Source organism: Dromaius novaehollandiae, chromosome 3 (assembly GCF_036370855.1).
Source record: "Dromaius novaehollandiae isolate bDroNov1 chromosome 3, bDroNov1.hap1, whole genome shotgun sequence".
NCBI classification, from domain to species: Eukaryota; Metazoa; Chordata; class Aves; order Casuariiformes; family Dromaiidae; genus Dromaius; species Dromaius novaehollandiae.
Window position 1 is genome coordinate 50,362,133 of NC_088100.1, and position 24,633 is coordinate 50,386,765.

At 42.1% G+C, this 24,633-nt stretch overlaps 1 protein-coding gene across 1 annotated transcript in view; it reads right to left on the reverse strand.

The window, feature by feature from the left end:
- Positions 1-14,887: 14,887 nt before the first annotated feature.
- The window catches only part of SEC63 (SEC63 homolog, protein translocation regulator), a 57,765-nt gene continuing 48,019 nt past the window's right edge, over positions 14,888-24,633 (reverse strand). The window contains exons 16-21 of the mRNA XM_026119938.2: positions 24,411-24,569; positions 23,490-23,648; positions 22,526-22,627; positions 17,136-17,234; positions 16,539-16,643; positions 14,888-16,008 (exon numbers count right to left, since the gene is read on the reverse strand). Coding sequence (XP_025975723.1) covers positions 15,865-16,008; positions 16,539-16,643; positions 17,136-17,234; positions 22,526-22,627; positions 23,490-23,648; positions 24,411-24,569 — 768 coding nt within the window. The 3' untranslated portion in view covers positions 14,888-15,864. The remainder of the gene's footprint in view (positions 16,009-16,538; positions 16,644-17,135; positions 17,235-22,525; positions 22,628-23,489; positions 23,649-24,410; positions 24,570-24,633) is intronic.

Sequence of the window (24,633 nt, forward strand, 5' to 3'; positions counted from 1 at the left end):
AAAATCCCAGCATACGAACAGTATTGCTTCCTCCAGTTTTCGGTAAAGGACAAAATCCCACTTAGCAGATGGTTTGAAGCTGTGACAAGATTACTATTAGACTAATTGCTTTTTGAACTATCCTAACAGCCAAAATCTGTGGTGTGAAAACTGCCTGCTATGTCTACTGCAAGGTGAATTGCTTTTAAAACAGAAGAGACTGGCAAAAAACAAACAAAAAAAACCCACGCTTGGATTCGGGTTTGGGAAAGCACGGAGCTGCTCTGTATTCAGAGTATGCCGTAGTCAGAAGTCTGCAGAAACTAGTGCACACGCACGCACGCGCTGCCCCGGCCCCGCAGAAGCAACCTGCTGCACTCGCTGCCCTGTGGCACCTCTCCTCGTAAACCACGCTCCCCTCCCGAGGAGGCCACACTGCCGGGAAGACCATGGTGGGCTTTGCAGGGCAGCAGCGTCGCTCCCCGCGTGCCCCCACCGCGGAGAGCCTCCGATTGAGGAACTGCAAAGTTGCCGCGGGCAGGCGCGCACGAGCCGCTCCGACCGGCAGCAGAAACCCAGCAGCGCAGAAGCAGCAGCATGCGTTCCCCTTACCTATTGCTTGCGTTAAAGCACTGAGCAGCGTCTTTAGAGAGCCCGGGCACTGGGACCCCAAGGGCAGGTGACTTTCGGCACCGGCACACAGACCACAGCAAAAGCCATCTTCTCCCTGTCCGCTAGCGCACTGTACGTCTCCAGCAGCTCAGCTCTCCAGCTGCAAACATCTCATTAGACTAATGCATTCAGCACAGGCAGAAAACTCGATTTACCATAGCTACAGCAATGAATTTCCATTACGATGACAGCTTCAACCACATCATGTCCGGAAAACCAGCCAACCACTGCCTTTTAAAGAACACACACATTTTACACGCAGCAAGCGAAGGCCTACGTGCCGTGTTTCCTTTCTCTTCGCGGCTAAACTCAGAAAAATTTGCCGTTTGCTTTTGTTGCAGAACTCCACGGGCTAAAAGGTAAAGGCATTTTGACTTTACTTCCCCCCCCCCCCCAACAGCAGTATCTTTTGCAATAACGCGAGTGGCGTTGCAATGAGCAGAGTGGGTGCTTGCAACATTTCTGTTTTAACTACCCCTCCTCTGTTGCCATAGAAACCAGACTGTATCATCATCTCTTTGTCCCGATCATGCAGCAATGTGGCCCAATATTGAGCTTACGTGACACCACGGATGAGAAGGACCAGTGACTCGATGTCTGATAATTAATACAGCAATTAGAGGGATAGTGCTTGGGATCATTTTGCCCGTGACACTAGATGTGTGTGTATGGCATTGCTCACACACACACCTGTGTGTAAACACACAGAGTCTGGAGCCCAAAGAGCGCATGGATACTATTACAGGTATGGCCAGGCAGGAATATTCGTCGTATGCAGAAATACCAGTTATCGCAGCCCTGTCGTGGCATTTGGGCAGGCTGCGGGAGTCGCTTTTTGCTGCATTTCTAGCTACACATCACAGAGCACCGTTGAGGCAGCTCTGGGTCTTTGCTTATTTAGCACAGCACTAGCAGCTCTTAGCAAAAAAAGAAAAAACCCTACCGTCTGTACAATAAATAACCATCATCATAATTCCGTCGTGCTCCATTGACCGTACAAGAGCAAATTACGCCAGCAAAGGGGTTTGTGGCAGTTGTTTGCAAGTGGCGCACGGCTCCCCGCTGCCCACTTCACATGCTCACACATGTTCCTCGGTATTTATTGCAAGGTAAAACACACCCCTCACCCCTCTGCCTTTATTTGCACCCCTGCGAACCCCTCCTTAGATGGGCTTGCTGCAGCGGTCACTGCACGTTGGGTTTTACAGGTTTGGGAGGAGGCAGGGGGTAACTTTTGACTTGTCACCATAGGAGATGAGATCAGGATGAAGTCTGTTGTATTTGCTGAGAAAGAGGAGGAAATGCAAAGAAACCCAAATCTGGACCATTCCTATCAATAAAAGCCCAGCAGCTGGTGCTCTGGTATGACACATTAGTGCTGTCCCAGGGCAGAATAAGGCCATGAGGAGGGCTGGGATGTTCCCTGTGTTCAAAATCAAGCCCAGAGAAAAACTTTGTGCCTTTAAAGAAAAAAAAAAAAGAAAAGGAAAAATAATTGAGGAGTTGGGTAGATCCAGGAGGAAAAAGGCTGCTTTTTTTTTTTTTTTTTTTTTTTGCCTATATATATATATATATATACACATACATATATATATATACACAAAGTCAACAGATGTTGTAGGTGTGAAAAAATGTATTATCAGCACAGAACTGGAACAACTGTTTCATGTCGTCTTCTAGTGGTTTATGAAAGCTGCGGTACTTGCAAACAGGCTGTGCAAGGAAGTACAGAAGCACTCTGCAGCCCAACTTTCATCCCGGCCAAGTCCTGTAATCACCTCTTCTCCCTCTTTTTCTTTTCTTGGGAAAAGATTGGTCCGTGGTATTCATGGATTCTTATACAGAAATAAAATGGGGCGGGCCTTGGTATTCATGGATTCTTATACAGAAATAAAATGGGGCGGGGGTTATTTGAGGGTCTTAAATGCAGGGAGTTAAAACATACAGCTGGTCCGAAGGGCAGCTTGACTTATGGCCAAAAGCAAGGGAGGACGAGCCAGCACAGGAAGGGTGCAAAGCATTTACGTTTGAGAGGAACCGAACGCGAGACTCCTCTGCAGAGTTTGGGCCCTCTTCATTTCCAAACAAAAATGAAAAAAGATGAAAAAGTGGGGGAAAAAATATTGTCATTTACATGAGGCACTGGGTGCCAGCCGGTTTCATAAATGCTGAAAAAGCTGCAGGGAAACGCGGAGGATCTCTGCATGGCCAGGTGGGCGATCATCAAGCAAAGAGCACCCGTAAAACCTCCTGGTGCAGGAGCAGCCGAACGCTTCTCAGTTTAAAGGGCTTTTAAAACAAATCACAATCGTCTGTTTGGCCTGAGACTCATTTCTTTGCTTGTAGCCCAAGCGCTGAAACCAGCCGTTTCCCCGGCTGGCTGCATGGCTCCTGCCCCGTGGGGTGCTCCCAAGAGCAGAAGAAGAGCCGGCACAAACAGGGAGAAGCCCAGGCTGAAGCAAATGCACCCTGGCACTTGGCTTGCTGAGATGGGTTTTTTCCCGGTTTCTGAAAGCAACCAAAGCCACATGGCTCCCCATCTCCACACGCATGTGGGATGGAGATGTTCCCCATCCCATCACTGCATGGTCCTCATCTCGGCCAGGGCCAAGCATCGCCCAGCCACCACTTTCCCCCACTGTGCCCAGCCCCATCCCTGCGATGTCCCCAGAAAAGCCTCCAACACCCGATTTTCAACAAAAAGCTCACCCGACCACCCCAACGCGTTTTTTCCCTCAGCCCCAGTGAGATGTTCGAGAAGGGTCCGAGCTGACACCGACGGAGGTGGGACCATGCTCCCTAGGCGGTTTTTTTCCACGTCCTGCTTTCTTGTGCTTGCACCGTCATCTCTGCTCATCTTTGCGGGGAAACCCAGATCCGAGAACTCCTGCTTCTCCTTGCCGAGGGGAAACCTGAGCCAAATGTTCTCCCTCTCCCAACACACGGGCGCTAATAAATGGCTATCACATGCTTTAGAAAGGGGACAAAAAAGCCCCACAAAACAAAAACATTAAAAACAAACACTAAGGCAGGCTCCCTTTCATGCTCCGTGCTCTCTCCACCCCCGGCCTCCCAAGCCCAGCACCAGCTCCAGTTTTGTTCCAGCAGGTTTTCAAAGCCCTGATGCCAGGGGGAGGGCCACCGATGCTGGGACCCAACTGCTCGCTGCTGGTGCCCACCGGCCCCTGCAGCCCGTGCTCACTATCACAGGCAAAAAAAAAAAACCCACCACCAACATTAATAAACTCCCACAGATTGTCATTTTATTCCAAGTGCTACCCTGTAATTTAAATAATTTGATTCTTTAAACAATTACATTCAATTACCGTTCAGGTTTCCACAGAATCGGCAAGTGTTCAGGGTAAACGGTGAAGGAAATTAAATATCCCAAAACAGCCTAAGTGTGCGCAGTCCTACGGGATGTCTCTGCAGAGGCTCAGCAAGGCGGGAGGCTCGGAGCGTCTCTCCGCCGCGGGATGCGCAGGCGGGCGCTGCTCGGAGGGCAGGCGTGGGAGCGGGGCTTTTGGGGAGGCTGACACCCAGGTTATGCGCCCTGTGCGATTTTACCCGCATCTGTCTTTATTAAGCATTTCAGCCGAACGAGATTTCTATCTGTAAATCTTTCCAGATGCTAAATTACTCACGCAACACCCACCCCTTCCCCCTTCATTTAGGCATATATATATATATATATATATTTTTTTTTTTTTAAGTTGACCGAAACCCCTGAGACTCACCGACACACTTTAGCCACGTGCTCGTGAGGCTGAGCCCCACCCCCAGCCCCGATTCACTGCTCGCTTCATGATGTGGCGATTTCCCCAGTCGCTAAACATGGGGAGTGGCTTTGTAATTGGCTCGGTTCTTTATTGTGTTTATTGATTTTAAAATATTTTAACAGCTCGTTTATGGCTGTGTTAAAGAGCTAGGCAAGGCAATAAAGTGGCGCAGCATCTTTAGCGATAAAGGAAATCACCCTTCGCAGCTGCAGCCATCGCGCCTCCGCTCCTGCGTCGGAGCCTCTTTCAAAAAGCGCTCAACGAGGGTGACGACACCCTGGTTCAATGGTCATTTTTAATCTTAGTTTACAGCGCTGCCTGGCTGCTGGGCGAGGTGGCCACGGGGAAGGCGGGCTCGCTCCAGCAGCGCCAGGTTTGCCTGGGGGGACATCGCGGGGCAGGTTGAAGAGAAACTTAGTCGTTTGTTTGGGGAAGGTTTGGATGAGAGGAAAAAGCAGAGAGCGGTGAGCGCTTTTGTGCCGTTCGCGTGTGTGTTTTACAGCAGCTCGTATAAGGCACCTTGCAGAACCTCAGAGGGTTAGACGGTGCTTTTGCAGTGAAAATTTAACCGTCCTTTTATCACCGCGAAAATCGAAATGCTTTAAATAACGTGAGGACAGCCACCTCGGGAGGCAAGGGGAGAAGCCTACCGGCATTGGGCAAAGCTGTCTGCAACAGAAGGATTTCCGGAAATCCTCCTCGCTTTGGTGTTTTAAACTCAACCCACCATCCGAATTCTCGCGGTAACTGCTAGCTACACATCAGCGTGCAACTGCATGTTGGGGCGATGCTTTGCAGACTCTGCAGGAGGGGAGTCCTAGCGTGACTGACGCCGCCCCCGAGGCCGCTCGTGGCAACAGCTCCCCTCGGGCGACAGGGCGAACATTTCCACCTTTTCGAACTTTTCTCCGCCCCCTGTTCCCACGTGGCGGTGGCACAGCGGGAGCGATCGGAGACCGCTGCTAGGGGCAGCCTCCCCACAGCCGCGATCTCCCCCCTTCCGGGAAATTTCTAGGACATGATTAGCCAGCATCTTAGCTCCAAGCTGTGGCTTTGGTAGGGAGAGGGATTGTGAGCTGGGAGATGTTATACTCTGACAAAAAAAGGGACCTATTTTTATATTATAATAAAATAAATATGATAAATGGATGAATGAAATGATAACAAGCAACAATCTAAACAGTTTCTGTTTTGAGGGTCTTTCTCAAATCGCAAGATTTTCTGCAGGAGAGAGAACTGGGTCTGGGCAGTAATTAACACAAAATCCTCTAGATGAGTTTTTTTCCTTAGATTACTCTTATATTTTTAGAGCCATGTTCATCCTTGGGCCTCCCCAGGCACTTACCCAATTAAACACCTCGAGCACAGCTGGCAGGCAGCAGCTCCCTGCTCGGCGGCGAGAGACCTCGACCAGCAAATCCTGCTCTGGTGAAAAGCACCACCACACTTTTTTCCATCAGCTGCAGCTCAGCGTGCCGGCGGCACAGACGCTGCTGCTCGGGCTTCCCGGCTCACTCGCAAGGAGTGCCTACAGCCCCATTCTTGCACGGAAAGCTGCTGCAGCCGTGGGAAAGCGGGGATGTCCCCTCCCCACCCCCCAAAAGCTTGGCACCACCATGTGTGGGTGAGAACATACTGCTGAAGATACTCAGCGAGGATGTGACAACAGCTGATGTATGTCACACACCTCAGGAGGCTGAAGGCTGAGAAAACCATTCCTAGTGAGGTATTCGGTCCCAAATATTTGGTCACCAAACCAAATCTACTGGTCACGACTGATTACAACAGGGAGGAAACAACGTGCCCACTCTAGGGCCTTCCCAGCAATCACTGCGTGACAAAATTGCGTAGAAACATGTCTCTCACAGACTGAACACTTGCTCACACACCAAAACCAGATGGAAAGCTAGCTACGATGGTGCCACCTTCTGACTGCTGCAATAGGAACGCTGCATCTCACTAGCTACCCTTCCAAAGCCAAGCTCACCAAAGAGAAAGCCTTTAATAACAACTGCATACAACTTTTTGTAAAAATGTGCCAGCCCAGTAGATATTTCTCTGCTGTTAGAAAAAGCAGCAAAATACATATTAAAAAATACATATATATGGTGTGTTTGCATAGCTGTTTTCCTTAATTCAATAGAAAAATAAAATCAGTCCCTTTCCAAATCTACTGGAATTATCTCTTTTTTTCTCTCGGCAAGTGCTATTCTTAGTCTATACCCATGCATAATCATGCTATAGCATAGCTGCTTTTTAAATTATATATGCCAGTATAATTCACAGATTTGAATTAGATATGGTGCTGGGTAGCCATGCTCAGTCAGGAGCTGCATGCCGTTTGCATACAAACTCGGCCGAGAAACTTCCCTACCCACCATCTGTTTGTGCAGTCGAGGAGGGGCAGACCCTGTCCGTCGGCAAAGTTTGGTGCAGTTTATAGCCCGTGGACTAGCAGTCATGATTCGAGATCCCAAACATGGCAGCTCTTCCATGCACGGACTTCGAGGAGAGAAGGGATCGCTGGGTTGCGAGCAGTGCCGGGATTGGGGCAGTTTGGGAAAACCGTACGTCATGTATTCGGAGCAACGATGGTTGGAGCTGGGGAGCAGCCTGGTGTGGGACATGGGTGCCCCCCGGCCTGATTTGCCCCACAGCTCTTGGCTTGAGCTCTCCACGGTGCAACGCTGCTTCCCCATCCGTGCCTCTCGGGACATCCTGAGGGCTCCTCCACACTCGACCTTGCACGAAATGTTGAAGACTTGGTCCAGCTGACGGGATGTGCGACTTCTAGGACTGTTGCTTAGTTTTTCCAGCTGTCCCACGGAGGCTAGCATAATGCAAGCATCCCTGAAGATCTTCCAGCATTTCCTCATTTTCTGCTAATAAGCGTCCCGTTACACAAAGATTAAATTTTACTTTGAAAATTGTTCAATTTAACATTTCCTTTATGGAGACTTCCTCTGTAGAATCAGACACTTTATAATGAGCTCCTGGCTGTCCAGCAGGGAAAGGCCGTTGAACGCCCACTTGTAGGATGTATTAAAATCAACATCCATTTCTGCTGACGTAAGAATCATTGAAATAAAACCCATCACCTTGGTCAGAGCTGGATGAACCTGGCCTTCTGCAGCACTACATGCTAAAGTCCAAGAGCTGCTACAGTGGCCTAGCCCCAGTGGCCGAAAACACTTAAAGCAGAAAACAGGTTGGGGAATTTTGAAATTTCGATCCTGAAAACATCCCGTCTTCATTCGCTCCAATTACAAAGATGAAAAAGGAGAAAACAGGAGTCTTTGGAACTTGAACCAAACAACATTGGCTTCTTTCACGCATATTTCTTATCAATTTTTTGCAACCAAACATAATGCATTTGTCTAGACAGTCATCTTTCAAGGAAAAAAGCTTTAGTTGCACCAATTTATTCAAACAATTGTTGTCCAGCAGATCATTAACTGGGCAGCAAAATAAATTCAAAGATGAGAGCTTAAAGCACAACTTCAAGAGCAAAGATGTGCAGCAGCCATTTCTCGGCCCATTCCAGCACGTCCCAAATGCAAGCAGATACAACATGTAACCAAGACTGACCTTTAATCTAGGGTGAGCTGAGGAGCAGATGTACAAATACATGGTAAACAGGGCTGCCACCTTCCCAAAGCATCAGATTTGTTCTCCACTTGATCTGCACATGTAGCACAATGTCTAAGGTTACAGCAGCTCTGGGCAGAGCTCTGCCTGGGCTTTTGGATGTCTAGAAACCAGACAGAGGTGAAGAAAAACCCTGAATTCCACCGAAAACATTTCCAGACAAAATTACTGATGGGAAAAAAGGGACATATCGGAGGAAACCCTAGTGAAAGAGAGTACTTAGGTGATAAATAAAGATTTAGGTACCTAAATGCAGCTTTCCGCTTCAGGAAAGGTTGAAGGATGCATACGTGGGGTGGGCTTCCTTCCTCTTTCAGCATTTAAAAACACCAAATCCAACACTGGTGCTAAAGATTAGTTTCTGCATAGGGCACTTCACGGATATCCTAAAGCTGGAACAGATATGCAGACTCCTCTCCAGAAACCCTTCACTGAGACTCGTCATTGCGGTAAGAAATGCAAGGAGCCACCTTGCAGGCTGCAGATGGCTGTGGTATCTGTGAGCTCAGCTTACAGACAAAAGGGCTGTCCTGGAGCGGGAGCTGAAGGCAAGGGTGCAGCCGCCCCGGGCACGTGTGCTGCCTGCAAACACATCTGTCACGCTTACAAAACAAATATTTCCTAGCCAGATAACATTTTTATTAATCAGAAATGAGAAATATATTAAAGACCTCATTTTATCATTCAGCTATCTTCAGAGGAAGAGCTACATCTGGATTTTATTTTATTGGTGGTGCTGGGAAGTGCTGATTCTAGCGTAGTCTAGACCCAAAGCACTCCAAAGCTGCATAACATTGGGAAGTACAAGAATGGCTCAATCGTCCTCAATCTGCACGTAACCCTGCCAAGACACGTCACTTGCTGTCACAGGCAAGAAATTAATTTAACTCAGCAAAGGAGAGTTAAACTTTGCAGGTGATCTGTGCTCAGTGCTAAAGATGGAGCAAATTTTCTTTCTGGCTGGGGGATAGCTGCCACCAAGAAAAAAAATGGAAAAAATAAAACAAAACATAATTTGTCATATTTACCTGACCTTGTTGATTAATTGCTCATAATTTATGCTCCAGAAATATTGCGATTATATTTTTCCAGTAAAAGGTTGGATTTTAGGGATTTCCTTATACATTCCCTCTGCCAGTGCTATGACGCTTCCATCATTTTTTTTCGGTTGTCATGACGCACATACCAGAAAGCCTTGCCTGCGGCCAGTGGGCTGAATTATTTTATTGTGGTGCAGCCTGCAACCTCAAATTTGCGGAGACCGGGATTACACAGGCCAGCGTCAGCCTCCGCACGGGCACTCTTGTAGTATCGAACACTTTGCCCTTACCAAAAGATTCAAAGCAGGGGGCTGACCAACCTGTCCTGCGAGCCTCTCAGGCTCGTGTTCGACCAAGGAGGCCGCGCTTTCCTCAGGAGCGACGCCAGGCTTGAAACAATACAGTTCTACCTTTTGTTTTAATCGGCTTTTACCTGTAGGTGCAGAGGTGGCTGGCACTGGGCAGGGCTCCCTGGGCACCGTGTGCTCTGGGCTGTAACGGTGGGCTGGGCACAGCGGTGCTCATGACATGTAACGGGGATGGTTTGAGGCATCTCCACCAACATCGTTTTAGAAGAAAGAGTTAGAGGCGCACCAATCAGGGCTGCTTTAGGAGCTGACGCTGCCTGGAGACAAGGAGGGAACAGATTAGACAAAATAAGTTGCTTTCAGCCCGGTTATTTCTTTTTGAACCCTACTGATTCTGCAGAGCTAGTAACCACGGTGGTCTCCACCTTCACGCAACTCTTACCACCTGACCTGGCTGTCAACATTTGAGTGTTGTCTTGCTGTTCCCAAAACGCTGCTGTTGCACTGCTCCTCCTGCTGCATGTCCAGAGTAGTTCTTGCCAAGACATGAGCAGCCTGCATATAGAAATATCTGTATGTTAAATCACTAATAGCATTTAGCATACATATTATATATTGAATGTGAATTTTTGAATGTAAAATATAACAGGGCAGCTTTTCATCTCTGAATGAACTGTTCAACCCCTGTTGCAAAAAAGGAGCAACGAAAGATCAAACACACCTAACATCTACGTCAGGAGGGAACCATAAAAAGATCCAACCAAGATGAAACCTTAAGTAAGGAAGTTAACAGCAAAGAGTAAATCTTCTTTGTAACTTCAGAGAGAAATACCTATGCGTAGCAGTCACTTCTGCCACATGACTTTTAAAGAGAAGGTAACACTAAAGGAGATTGCCCAAGTTGCCCCACGGCAAGAGCACAGCAATGGGCAGCCTCCATCCATCCTGGCACGCGGGAGTGACACAGTGACAGGCACTCTCGCTCATCCGAATTTATCTGGGGGGGACACACACAGCTCTGCGACTCCAGCAGGCCAGAAGCACAGTGCAATGTGAAGCCAGAACCATCATATTTCGTATTTTCCTTTCAAACAACCGAAATGATTGTCACCTGGGCCCCCAAACGTCGCCGCTCTGTCACAGACAGTGTGTATTTTACAGCCATTATAGCCTAATCTCATCTAATGTGATTTACACATAGTAATTAATGGAGCTTCAGCTCTAAGTAAATTGCCCATTCAAGCTGAGTTTAATTTACTGCATGGGCATACATTAGAAAGCACAAATTCTATCGCTGGGATCTAGATACAGGCAAACGATTAAGTGCTGCGAAGGAAAAAATAAAATGGTCGATGGACCATACGTTGCTGGCTTCCACACCTCTCACCCTCTTGAAGGGTCTCCTCGATGGCAGGATGGTGCACAAATAAATCTGGGATATCAGCAGAGGTGTTTGGAAATGCCAAGGAAAAAATCCCCATAGTCACTGCTATCCCATTTCCCAGCTGTGGAAAGCAACAAGCTGGCATATCGGTGAATATTTTCCCATTTTGATCCCTGCGTACATCTGGCATGTGTATCCATCAGAGGGACTGGGGTGGATTAAAGCATCCTGGCTACAAAACACGATGTGCTCTGTCCATGGCATGCACAAGAATAACTCCAGTGACTGAAACAACGGAACAGCAAACATTTCTCCTAGTAAATGCTAGTAAATATACAAAAGTTAACAACATTGACTCAAGACTGCAGGAACGAGTATTTTTAAACTGGGACGTTTTGGAGTCCTGTGTTGTTTTTGGGAAAGCCTGCTTATCAGTAGTTTATTTAAAGGTGGCTCCCACATGCAGCACTGTCAGGCTCGCAGCAGGGCAGAGCTGCTATTTGCCCCTCCTTACAGCGATCCCGTGGAGGGATCGCACCCACCACGCACAGCCTGGAAGCCAAATTCCCAATGGGAATCATCCAGCGGTGATTTTACAGAAATAGCCGACCTTCTGTCACAGGTGAATTTGGCCCGGTTAAGTCTAAAGGCAAGTATATCCACTAAGATTCAGCAATACCAAAGTCGCTGGGTAGTAAGCGATTTAACAATTTAACACACCTTTGAAATTAAATTCTAACTAAGTACAGTGTATATAGTTTGTGATGAGAGCATTATAATTAGCTTTAAAATCTATTGTGTCAATTAAGTTTATTTTAAGTTTCATTTCTGAAAGCAGTTCCACTCAAATACTTATCTGAGTGATGAAGATTTTGGCAGAAAATTACTTCTACCAAATAAATGGTGTCTGTATGGGCTCAAATTGTAGCTTAAAACAAGTTTAAACATGGATATGAAAGTAATCAAGTGCGAGCCATGAAGAACGTCACACAGACATAAAGCGTGTACAAATTTGGTGTTCGATCTAGAGTTTGCTGCTGAACACAAGTCCCCCAAAGTTATCTCACACACTATTTCTGTTTGTTCTCCCAATTTGCTAAGGACCAACACAGCACATGCTTAACTTCATAAATAGACATGAATTTAAGCATACGCTCAACTTTAATACAGCACTCTGGTTTGCCAAGTCTTTGGCAGCTCTTCAGAACAGGGAAAGCCATAGCCTGCACAATAGCTTCCAGGGACATTTTAAAAATAATGCATATTTGCTTAAAGTTTAAAACTTGGCTGACCAGAGCACTTTGCAGATCTTAAAATATAGCTGAATTTGCAGCAGAGAGCTGCAAGTTGTTCATCTCATTAGAATTCTTTTCTGAAAACTAAGGCAAAACAACATTTAAGTCCCCAAATGCATGCACTGACAGCCCAATGCCGCCTATTAAACTCTTCCTTTCCTCCTCTGTCAGGTTTTTATTTTTAAATAACCCTATGGTCGTTTCAATCTTAAAATGGGTTTCCCACAGCAGGACTTAATGAGTAGCCAGCAAGGAGGTGGAGAAAGAAACAGATCCGCGGATATAAAGATAAGGTAAATATGCATTTACATGTACCAGCAAATTATATTTAAAAGAAAACAAACAAATAACAGAAACCTTCATCTATTCCTTCCACCTCCAAAAACGGGGAGAACAAAACGAAACCCACAGCTAAAAGCATGCTAAATATCCTCTTGAGCAATCTCAGCGTTTCCTAAAGAAATTTATGCTCCTGCTTCCCCCTGCTGGACTAAGAGCAGGAACTACACTTAGTAATTTTTAGAAGTACCTTTTCTTCCTGCAGAGCTTAGGGTGTTTTCCACTCCCAAGACATTTGCAATTTAAAGAGGGATTATACCGTGCAGCAGACTAGAAAGTGGTGTGGAGCTTCCTTTAATATTAACCAACCACTGTCAACATTTGGGGGTGGGGGCAGGGGAAGAGGATTAAATCATTTTACACAGAAACACATAAACAAAATAAAAATCACAATTATTTGTTCCTTATACCTACACTTCGTATTCTTAAGATTTATCCAGTATTCCAACTAGCCATATCGATCTAAACTAATTCATACCACTTACAGTTGGTAAATGCAAGTTACCGTGTCCCATATCATTAATTAATGATATTGTAATGTAATTAATAAAGCCAGCCTATTAACACTTAACAAATGATCATAGTAGATGTTTCAAGATTATGCTCAGGCCACTATTCAACTGTGGGTACAGCAGCAGGGCAGATTTTATTTCTGCAGCTTTTTTAGTCTTCAGTTGCTAGCCCACAATTTTCAGAAGAACGGGGCATGAAATTGCAAAGCAAGAGATACAGGAACAAGAAACATTTTGCATTCGCTGTTGTGTTAAAGTTTTACCTAGACTACAGATTGTTATTCAAACGAGTTTTAGTTGGGATGGAAGCATGTTTACCAAGACACAGCTCTTTTGCCATTATAAGCTATTTGTATGTATAATGATGTTTAAAAACCGCTATCAGAATGCACACAAGACCCTATTTAAAAAGCCTACCCACATTCACATGGCATAAATAAGACCTGCACCACATGTGACAGACCAACTAACAATGCAATAATGTAGCAACATCTGTAAAAATTTTGTATCTGAGGTATTTTTAATTACCTGAGGCTTTTAAATACCTCCTCAGCACCATTTTAGAGCTCTCTTACATCCTTACAGTAACTTCCAAAACTACCGATAGCCAATATTTATAGGAAAGTACCAGCATGCCTTCTTCACATTATGAAGATTTCCAGTATCATTGCAACTGCTTCCTTCATATCTTCTATTAAGTTCCCTTGACTAGATACTCACATTTGAAGAAATATTAGATTTAGTGTTTGTTAGTACAACACAGTTATACTTTGATTGCACTTTCAGTGTAATCCCAGCTGTCAGCCTTAATCTTTAAGAAGATACTTCAGCATTCAAAACAGACATGACTTTTTAAAGCATTCACGCTCCCTTCAATATTTAAGCCTTGCAAGGCTATAGCTTGAATTTTAATAGTGAAATTTAGGAGTCAGAATAGTCAGAACACTTCATCTTCCCTCCCCCCTTATACTCTTATTAGCAATTATATCTCCTAACTACAATCACCTTCTAGCTTTGTAGTAACTGCGGAAGGTTACTATACATTGCTCAGGAAGAACAACCCAAGTTTAGCATTCATTTTGCCCACTTTATAATAGTGAGTCTAATGACTCTTCCTCACGTATCCCTCTCACCAGTGCAATATTTAGCTTGAAAGCCTTCGGAATGTAACAGGTATTTTTTTTTGTTCATTCTTTATTGTATTTTGCAAATAAAAATTGGAGTTAAAAGGTGTCAAGTGTAAAAGCCATTTAATTTAAACCTCATCTTTATCCTGGAGTGCTGAACACCTGACACACTGCTTGTGCATTACAGAAGTTCTTCCTGTGTGATATGCACTTCAGAAATACTTTGAAAGATACCATAATCACATTTAGGACATTTTCAAATTTTATTTGCAACTATTGCAATTACAAAGAATATATCATTGTAAATCTGCATTTAAAGTGACATCCCTTTTTAATAATAAGGTCACAAATTAGTGCACAGCTATTCTGGCTTTGGGCAATTTGCATGGTATGGAAGTTTCTCTGCATGACAATTTGTCATGTTTCATGGCACTGAATTTTCATAGTTCAATATATAGTAACAAAAGTTACCCCTGCTCCTACTTTAAGACCATTTGTGTGTATTTCCAAGTTGTTGAAATGCAGCTTACAAATAATCACCTTATTTGTTTTATTGAGAGGGAGGTCAGGAAGAATCTGTCTGTGGCTTTTGTCAAGTCATACAAATATACCAAGAGCCATGATCCTCTCTTCCCCAAACCATCCTCTTTTCTCTGATTAGATTTTTTTTTTTTTTTTTTTTTTTTTTTAAGAGGGGTAGGGACAGAATCGCTGTCTGGTTTATGGCCCCGTAGGACACTGAGGTTAAAATAAATAAATAAATAAATAAAACACACCCAAAGAGATGCACACTATTACAAATGCTAAGTCATCAAATTTTGTCCAGTTTATTGGTGGGAATTCAAAATTGATACAAAACATGCCCTGTCTGCATGTTGTACTTTACCCTTAAAATGTTTTCTGACAGTGTCAGGTAGATTCAGTGTTAAGAATTTATTTCAGCTTTCAGCATGTACCTTTTAGAAAGCTACTACATATAAGCCACCAACTTATGTAACATATGGTCCCAAAATTGCTTTCAGACATCTAGTTAATCAAAAAGCTCAGATCTTCTACTGATCTGATGAAATAAAGGCTTAAAAATGTTTTAAGCCATTAATACCATCTTATGGCAGGATCAAGAAAGTTTGTGATTTCCAGGACAATCTTGGGCATAAAAAGGCAACAGTCCTAAAAAAGCAGCCCTCTAGAATATATGGAATGTGGTAATGGGTATGATGACAATTTATAATAATCAAGTTAAGTAAAACAAATTTTAAAGCTATGAATGATGTGAGCAGTATCACAGCAAAATGAGTATCACAGAACAAATCAAGTTTGAAATTTGAGCAGATGTTATTTCAGTCAACAGAAATTTGAAATGTCAAATATACCAGTGTGTTTTCTAAAATAAATTCCTAATGCAGAAAAACTGATTTAAAGTTTGCTCCTAGCTAATAGTACCTTATATTTTAATTGGACCCTAAACTGATCAGACAATACATAGCCCACACTTTCGGACATTTATAATAAAAAAGCTTTTATTTTCAATTGAAACAAATGCACCATCCTGCACTTAAAGGCTATAATGAGCCATAAGCATATTCCAACATTTTATCAATGGCAACAGATTTGTTTGACCTCCACTGAGAAGTTACATAATGCACTCATAATTGGTACAGAAAAATTAAACTCAGCCTTCTCAAAGCTTCTGAACTGTGTTTCTTGATTATTGTACAGTTCCACAGTCAGACCAAGAGTTTGCAGTGTGTGCAAATATTGTAGTCAATTAATAGTACTGTTTAATCATCATCTTCCTCCTCTTCCTCTTCCTCCTCAAAACTGTCTTCAAAGCCCTCACTGTCTTCCTGGTCCTCATCACCTTCTATTGCTGTATCCCATTGTGGATGATTTTCTGGCACTGGTTTTGCTTCATGAACTTCCAGCTTTGATTGGGTAAAAAGAAGAAAAGGAAGGAGAGAAAAAAAAAAGTTAGAGACAAGCAAACAAAAAAAATCCAATCCTCTACATAAAATTGACAGTTAGAGAAATGGTGTGGGGGTAGGGGGGGAGAGGAGGAGAGGAAATCAAGCAGCTTCCGGAAATACAGCATGTCAGATTTTCACATAACTGTGTGCATCTAGGACTAAGGACAGAGAAATGGAATGGCAGAACTCAAGGCATAAAAACCCAGAGCAAATTATACTGCAGAGGCTGAATAGATATGAAAACACATATATTAAAATTGCAAGCAATGGAAAACATCACATACTTGAGCCCCATTTAATCCAGCATAAATTTGCCACTTGGCATCAGGCAAAAAACACTTAACAGTCACCATCAGGAGGTGCTTGCTGCTATTTTAAAATTAGGACAGCATGATTTCTTAAAGATAACAAGGGGGGTTCTTGGATTTGAATAGCCACATGAAGTCAGTTTCAATATAATACAGGTATATAATGAAGTTAAGCATTACCTTCAATGGTTTAGTCTGGTCCAAACCCATGTATGAATCCGATCTTAAATAAACTGTGTACTGATAGTTTCCAGGCTTGCCTGGTGCTGGGAATTTCAGCTCTACCTACAAAACAGAATTCACTCCATGAGACCTGACTATAGCAACCTTTCAGGCAACACATTAAAACAAGTAACTGACTACAACACCCTAACAGGCAATAAATACTACTACAGAATAGTATTTTTCTTAAAAAGTCTAAGTTTCTTACAACTGACATTTATCTGAAAATCACTACATAGTAAAATACCTGCAGAAAAGAGGTAGAATACCTACCTACAATATCCTCAGTGAAAGACTCAGAGTCACATTTTTTCGTCTGAATTAGACCAAAGTATGCCTAGATTTTAACCACAGTTTCACCCTGTTGTGGGCTTGCTAAAGCTCAAAAGCCTAAACAGGTTAAAATACTCAGTCTGTTGAAAGTATTAGCTCAACTCCACTGTTTTTTGAAACGGAACATAAAATCATGAAAGAACAAAAGACATTAAATCTCCAGTTTTAAAAAAGCAGAGAACACAGTTTTGTAATACCTAAGAAGAAAATTGAATACTTTACCTCTTCTTTATCTTTTAGCGTACAAACATGATATGGCATACATATTAGCATCTGCTCCTTCCGATCTGCAATATATAGCCACCACCATTCTTGTTTTTCCTTTTATACAAAAAAAAAGGGGGGATGGGAGGGAAAAAATTAAAGTCTTACAAATTGTAGAGGCATCATTTTATAACAGGCAGGTGTGATTCACTGGTCCTTGCAATGCATATACACAGGAGTTTTTTCCTTTTTTTTTTTTAAACTCTTTGTGATATATGAATACGATAAAGGGTACATGCTGCACACTGAAAGGAAACAAGTTATCATAAGTAACTGTTGATCTCCAAAGGCTTCATTCTGTATTTTCAGACTTAGCTACTGTCTGACATATGGAGCCATTCTGATGAACTGCGTCTACTGGGGATTAACAAGCAACTTCATGGAAGAGCAACAAGCAACAACACCTACTCCACACAAAAAACCCAGCAAAGATGGAAAGGTTAGCATATAAATCAAGGCATGCCCAGAGACAATTCAAGTACCCTTCCCAATAAACAATCTTTTTCAGGCATATGAAAAAAGGGGGGAATTTGGGAAAACCAAGATTTCACTTTAAAAAGTATGAGCTATAGATGAAATTGGTATCAGTACTGTAAAGGATACTTCTGCCTATTACACATAGTTTTAAAACCACCACAGGTCTCAAGGCCAGATTTTGCCACTGAAGGTACTAAAGCAGAGTTCTTAATTTCACTTTTTTTTTTTTTTTTTTTTTTTTTTTTTTTTTTTTTTTTAAGTGAGGAGTCCCATCCTTCATGAAAGACAGAGGAACATTGCACAAGAATGCTTATACACCCTGGAACTGGAGTCAGATTTTTAAAACTGTGGTGCAGTTCAGCAGCAGAGACGCAACCATTCTCAAATGGGAAAAGACTGCAGCTCTTCAAATAACAGCATCAACTGCTTTTCATTTAACCACTGTTCCTTTTTGATTAACTCTCTGGTACACACCTTAGAGAAACAACAACATTGCTTTTAATGAAACCAGGAACCCTTCTATTGTAAAGTAGTTTAGTACTGTAAACCAAGTTTCCATTCCTTCACCTAGGTCTTTTCCTAAAGAAAGTCAGAACTGTATATGGTGACGGGAAGGTGAAAATAAAACATGAAGAAAAAAGGCAGACACTTGCTCATATTTATGAAGTACTATACATTAGTATCTAGCTAATAGTCAAAAGAGCGTAATCTTATCCTTTGGAGAAAAAAAAAGGAGAAAACCTATACATTTTAGATAACCCAAATGTTAGACTGCTGACCTGTTCCAAAATAAGTTTTACCTTCCCCTGACAGTCTGGTAACTGATCAAGTTTACAACAAACTGGAGCCCTAAAGAGAACATCTTATGACAATTATAAGTTAAGCTCTAAAACAGGTCAATTTTTATATATTCATACCAACAATAATCGGGGGGGGGGGGTTGTAGTGTAGGCAACTGATGACTTTTTTTTTTTTTTTTTTTTTAAACAGTATTGGAAGCACAGACTCAGTACACTGACTGAAAGGACACAGGCTTTGCATCTTCAACAGCACCACTGCACCCCTTCCAAATGCTGCCGGTGGGAAGCAAATGCTGCTAACATGTACAATTTGAAGAACTTGTCTCTATTGCAGTAGTTAAAAAACTCAATTTTTTGGAACACTTCAGAAGCCGGTATTTGGAACTTGAAATTTAAATAATGCAGGTAAAATATTACAAAAGCTAAGTCAACTCTTTTTTTTCTTTTAGAGTAACTATTTATTAAGCTAATGAGAATTACAATCTTACTGAAACACTCAGCTGGCAAACTATCGACTTACCACAGCAGAACTCTCACACTAGCAACCGAAACACCCTGATTGGCCCCATTCAGTCCCAGGGCAGAGGAGTGCAAAACTAGCTCAATATGTTCATGGCCCATTTTATCAAAGCAAAAGCAACCACTTCACAACAAAGCAACTGCATTCCTCCAGGTGTTTAGAACATGAGGCACCAACAACAGGACAGGGAACTATTCATCAACTATTTATGACCAAAATTTGTAAAACTGTAAGAAGGCCTTTTTTCAACTATTCTAAATGATTTTATTTATGATTAACTGTCCCATGTGATTACAAGGCATAAGTTATTTTAATGGGAAGTCCCAACAGTTAAATAAATAAATTGCCAATCTGCTTGACAGCTGTCATGCAGAAGAATCCTATGCAGTAGAAGTGTTTATTTCCTAGAGGAGGGGGCTCTAGGAATAGAAAGCCAAACAGTGTAAGTAGTAGAGACGAATAATGACTACAGAAGCTAGATCCATTACAGAAATGGCTACTTGCCATTTTGGGCCTATGAGGACTCTGATCATAGTAAAAAGGATCTGCATTTGTAGCAATATATTGTTTTTCATGCGACTAAAATACTGCACTGACTTATACACTGTGTATGTTTCCACCTCTCTTAATGGCAAGGTACATGTCTTCTGAGCAAATATCAGAACTGTCAATTAGATTTTCACAAACAACTTAAAAATAACAGCGGGGGGGGGGAAGGAGGAGGGAGAAAAAAAGAAATTCATTAATCTAATACTCAAAGGAATATAAAGAGAAAACTCCTTGCAAGTAAAGCTTCTGACTGCAAATTACCATTACTTTTTTTTTTTTAAAAAAAAAAGAAAAAACTGTGCAGGAGTGTCATTTTCCCCTCTCTTATTGGGTGGAATTTAAAATTTATGCTTGTGAGAATCTGGCAAGCTGACAGGCAAGTGGGCAATATGCCCTTTAACAGATGGGTGCAGGCTTTGGCATGCCAGGGAACGAGTATGTTCATGAAATTGGAATACCAGGGCCAGTTTCTACCTAAAAATGTCAAAACTACAATCTGTGCAGTTTCTGGATCTATGGGTGTGAGAGCAGAAGATAATTATTTAGGAACATGCATATATTAAAGATGCATCATTGGCAGAGTAATCAACCACCCAGAAACTTAGATGAAACAGTGTTAGGGCTATTTCCTGGGGACCAGCATAGTAGGTTCAGCTACACTCAAACATCTGTAAATTCTAGAAATACAAAAATTCACATAGCTATACCACTTCATCCTTAACACTGCACCTCTGAACAGGCAAAGACCGCAATACAGGTGATACCATAAACTATAGGTGATCCTGTCCCCCCTCCCCCTCAAAAAAAAAAAATTAAAATTAAAAAAAAAAGCACCATGGGTTTTGTTCTTCAGATGTTGCAAGTCAACTGCATCTCAACATGCTCCAACTGCAGCTACAGCATTGGTACAGTTGCATTCAACTTTCAGGAAATTAATGATGAAAAGTTGTAAAGTTCACAACTGTAATATTATGAGATAACACACATACATATTTCAAGTTCAAATATTCAGTTCAGCCTAAGTTTTTTTTTTTTTACTCATAACACTGCATTTAAGTTTTGTAACAAAATTTATCAGCAGCTGAGTTATACACAGCTGAAGCTTAAGCTCGGTACAGATTAAGTATAGGCAAAATCTGTGAAGGATTCCTCAGTGTAGTGGAAGACAGACATTAGCAGTTAGTACCCCTGTGGCACTGGGCATAATGCATATTCACTGTCCAAGTTTATACTGCTGACTTAAGTCAGCTGCCTTTGCAGCAAGGAGGTGTTAGGCTCTGCTGAGCACAATGTGATCTGAAGGGCCTAGAAGAGCAGAACACTAGCACACCTTTTGCTGTTATGCCAGTGCACTGCTGGCAGCTTTGTTGAGAGATGGGAGGGTAACCTAAGTGAACATCCGGGAAACATGGCATTAAGATCAGCTGTTAGAAAACTAGATGTCACAAGGCAGCACTATTCTTGGGTAAGGCCTTTTGGAAGCCAGTTTCACGTATATGTTGTCTGACTCCTTAGTTTAAGAAGAAATCAGAAAAGACAATGAATGCACATTGGTCAGACCAACCCTAATCTTGCAATTACATCCTCACCTCTGCACAGGTCCAGAAAAGTCTTGCCTCCCACACTTTGCTTTCTAATGATAGCAGAATGGGGTAAAAACAGCAGGAACAGTATGAGCACAAGCATGGTGTCAATGGGATATGTTCTGCATGTGCAATAAGCTGTACAGAATATAGACTTAGAGTCTTGGGGAGTGAAGAGAGGGAACAAAGATATACAGAATCTTCCTTTCCCCTTCCCCCCCCCCCCACATTCTCCTATTCTTCCCTGTCTCAGCTGAGAAGAGGAAGCACAAGATTTGCATCCCTTCCCTGTTACTGGAGGCAGCATGAGGGAGAAGAGATCCTAGATTCTTTCCCCAGTCAGACAACAGGGAAGGGAACCTTCCAAACCACTGGCTTGGAAGGCAATTGTAGCCAAACACTCCTTCCTCCTGGTTCCAATCTGGTAGTGTTTCAAAGACCTATTTTATTTGCTCAGAACACAAAACCTATGCTTTGAAAAACCCAACTTCTTTCAAGATCTTATTGCTGTAATGGGTTTTCAGACACTTACCAACTGGTTATCAGTTTATGTAAATAACAACCAATATACCAGAATGTAACTTCAACACCAAAAGCTGCAGTAAAGACACCTCAGCGTACCTACTGTACTGAGCCGCCACTCTCACATACATCCCCTCCTCCTTTCTATGACACCCACCCATGCATAATACTGTATTTTTACAACGTATACTAAGATTGTTCCATAACTGGCTTATGCCATTGCCAGACTACACCATGTTGGAAAGAGGCAGCTTTGAAAACCCTCTCAGCATCCCACAGCTGTATGCTTGTGCTGCCAGAATGCTGATATGTCGAGACTAGAAGCCAAGCAGCAAGTCAAACCAAGTGGCTGATCCAACTGACACCAAAACCCTACTGTCCTTACTGTTGATACAGGATGGGTCAAGACATTCCCCTCTCACAGGCTCTTGCAGTTAGATCAAGGGTAAGTAATGCTCAACCTTAACTCTGTTAGAGTCACTGCTCTCTTTCATGTTCCATAGCACAAAAGGGAAGAGGATTTTAAAAGGATTTCAAGTTCCCTGTATCTGAAAGGTCTCACTTTGAATCTATGTATATGTAGTAGCTCAGCAGAAGAAAACTTCAGCATTGTGGCTGTCAAACAGACCCTTAAATTGCATAAAATAAAAGTTTGCAAGTTCCTGGAAACTGGAGAGAAGAAACAATAAGTTAGAATGTTCTAGGAAGCTAATGGAAGGAACTTTAAGGGATTTTAGAATTTAGTTGTTTTTTTTTTTTTTTAACATTAGCTGTTTTCCACATATAAATAAGAGTTTATTAAAAAGCATAGTATTTGCAGTAACAATATGTAGAATTAATATACCAAAAATTATAGCTTTTTATCATTTCACAGCCCTAATGTTTTCTATTACTGACCTCAGGAAAAAAAAGACTGTAAACAGGATGTGTTATCTTTGATTTGGTTTCAAGAAGAGCTCGTTCCTTTCTCTGTATACTTTGCTGTAATTCTTGCCACTCCTGTCAAAGACAAAAATTTCAAGAGTTACTATGCCCTAGTCATCTCTTGCATAAAAATAAGAAATTTTAGTCCATTAAAAAAGATATACAAAACTTTTGCACTAAGCTACTTATTATAAAACAAGTAGACAAATAGATTAAAGTATATAGTATTATTAAAAGCAAAAGTCAACCAGCAATACGCCAATAGACCAGTCATGCAGATATTTAAAAACACACATGGACCTGCAGGACTTGTGCATTCTTCTTCAAAATTCACTCCTACAGCACTGCTTATAAAACACTAGGCTAAGCTACAGTAGTCCTGATTACAAACTTGACAATCATTTTGCCATTAGAAGCTTATTCTCTCCCTGTGTGGGATTTCCAGCTGTCTCTCTCAAGTCTTCCACCATAAGACCTTTGGTTCAGAAACTAACTGCCACCACACTGTCTCACTCTCAGTTACAACTTTTTCATCCACGATTTTTAATGATTAATCTAATAATAGCAGTTAGTAAGTTTTTTTGTATTACGCACACATACAAGTTCATTCAACTACCACATGCTTACAGTATGCATTCTACGGTGTGCAACAACTACTGCATGTAAAAAATGTACAATCTTTCCCTGAAGTTAAGCTATTTTTCTCCTGTAATTTTTAAGGTTTCTGTCTATTCTGCAAAGACCCTTCAGTGCTCTCTCTAAAGAGGACTTGTAATGACAACGTTCTTATGCCAGAATGAGGCCTGAAAACCTCCGGAGAACTGATATTATTCCTTCATCTTAGTGTTGTTCAGCCTGAGGGGATGCTAGAGGATGAAAATGCCTTTTCTCTCAACCCCAGAGGAAACATTACCCTTCAACAAAAAGTAAAGCTTACAGCTTCATCATCTTTGTTTTGTTTTTCATCTTGTTCTCTGTCAGAGTCTCTGTCACTTCCATCATCTTTTTCACTTTGAGAGTCCCTGTTTGTTTCTTCTTCTTCAGATTCACTTCCTTTATCAGAAATTTCTTCTTCTTCTTCCTTCACAACTAATTCCTAATGGGATGGAGGGGGAAAATAAAAAGCAACTCTAACTTAGTTAGTCTGCATTATTGTAGCGCGCAGCATTCACAGCACCTGACTGAAGTTCAAAGTGCTCATTTCCTATTTTGATCTACATATTTCCTGTGCCACAGAATGCATCTATGATGAAAATTAATCCTTTTCACCTCACATTCTAAGAGAAGCAGGGAAGCAATTTTACTTCTCTATAGGGCATCCGCAACACAAATAGAATAAAACGGTGTATGATTCTGGGGTCACATTTCAAACAAGTCATACAAAAATTAGAGAGGGCATAAGAAAGTACCTACAACATGGCTCGTGTAATGGAGAAAAACACCATACAATGACACTCAGAAGATACTAAAGTTGCTTAATTTAACAAAAGAAAATCTCATCTCATTTTTTCCCCTCTTAGAGGAAAAATATCAGGTACACAAAAATTCAGCTACCAGAAGACAGCACAACCAGAACTAATGAAAAGGAATGATGAATCCAAACTTCTAAATTAGTTAGGCACAGCTTTCAATGGGCCACTAGAAACACTACTGAGGTGGTTCCATGGTATTTTTTCTGGTAATTAAAAACAAACAAACCAATCAAACAAAAAAGCTAATTTAGGAGATACGCTTCACAGAAGGTTTCTGTACTCAGTACAGGTGTAGAATGAAATGCAAGACAGATACAAAAAACATTAGATTCCAAGTGGTAGGCTGAACATAAAAATCATAAAATATCAATGAATCTATGAGTTACCCCATTAGCTTGTTTTTGCTTCTGCTGTTTTGATGGCTGCAATGAAGGTGGCAGAGGTTTCTTTTTCAATGGTTTCTTTTTCTTGGATTTTGAAGCCTTCTTGGTTCCTTTATTCTTTTGCTGCCATCCTTTGCTCTTAATTTTGTTGACATCTCCTTGCTGTAAGAAAGCAATGTTTAAAATATTTATCCCGTTCATTAAATTTCAGACATTTTCACTACAC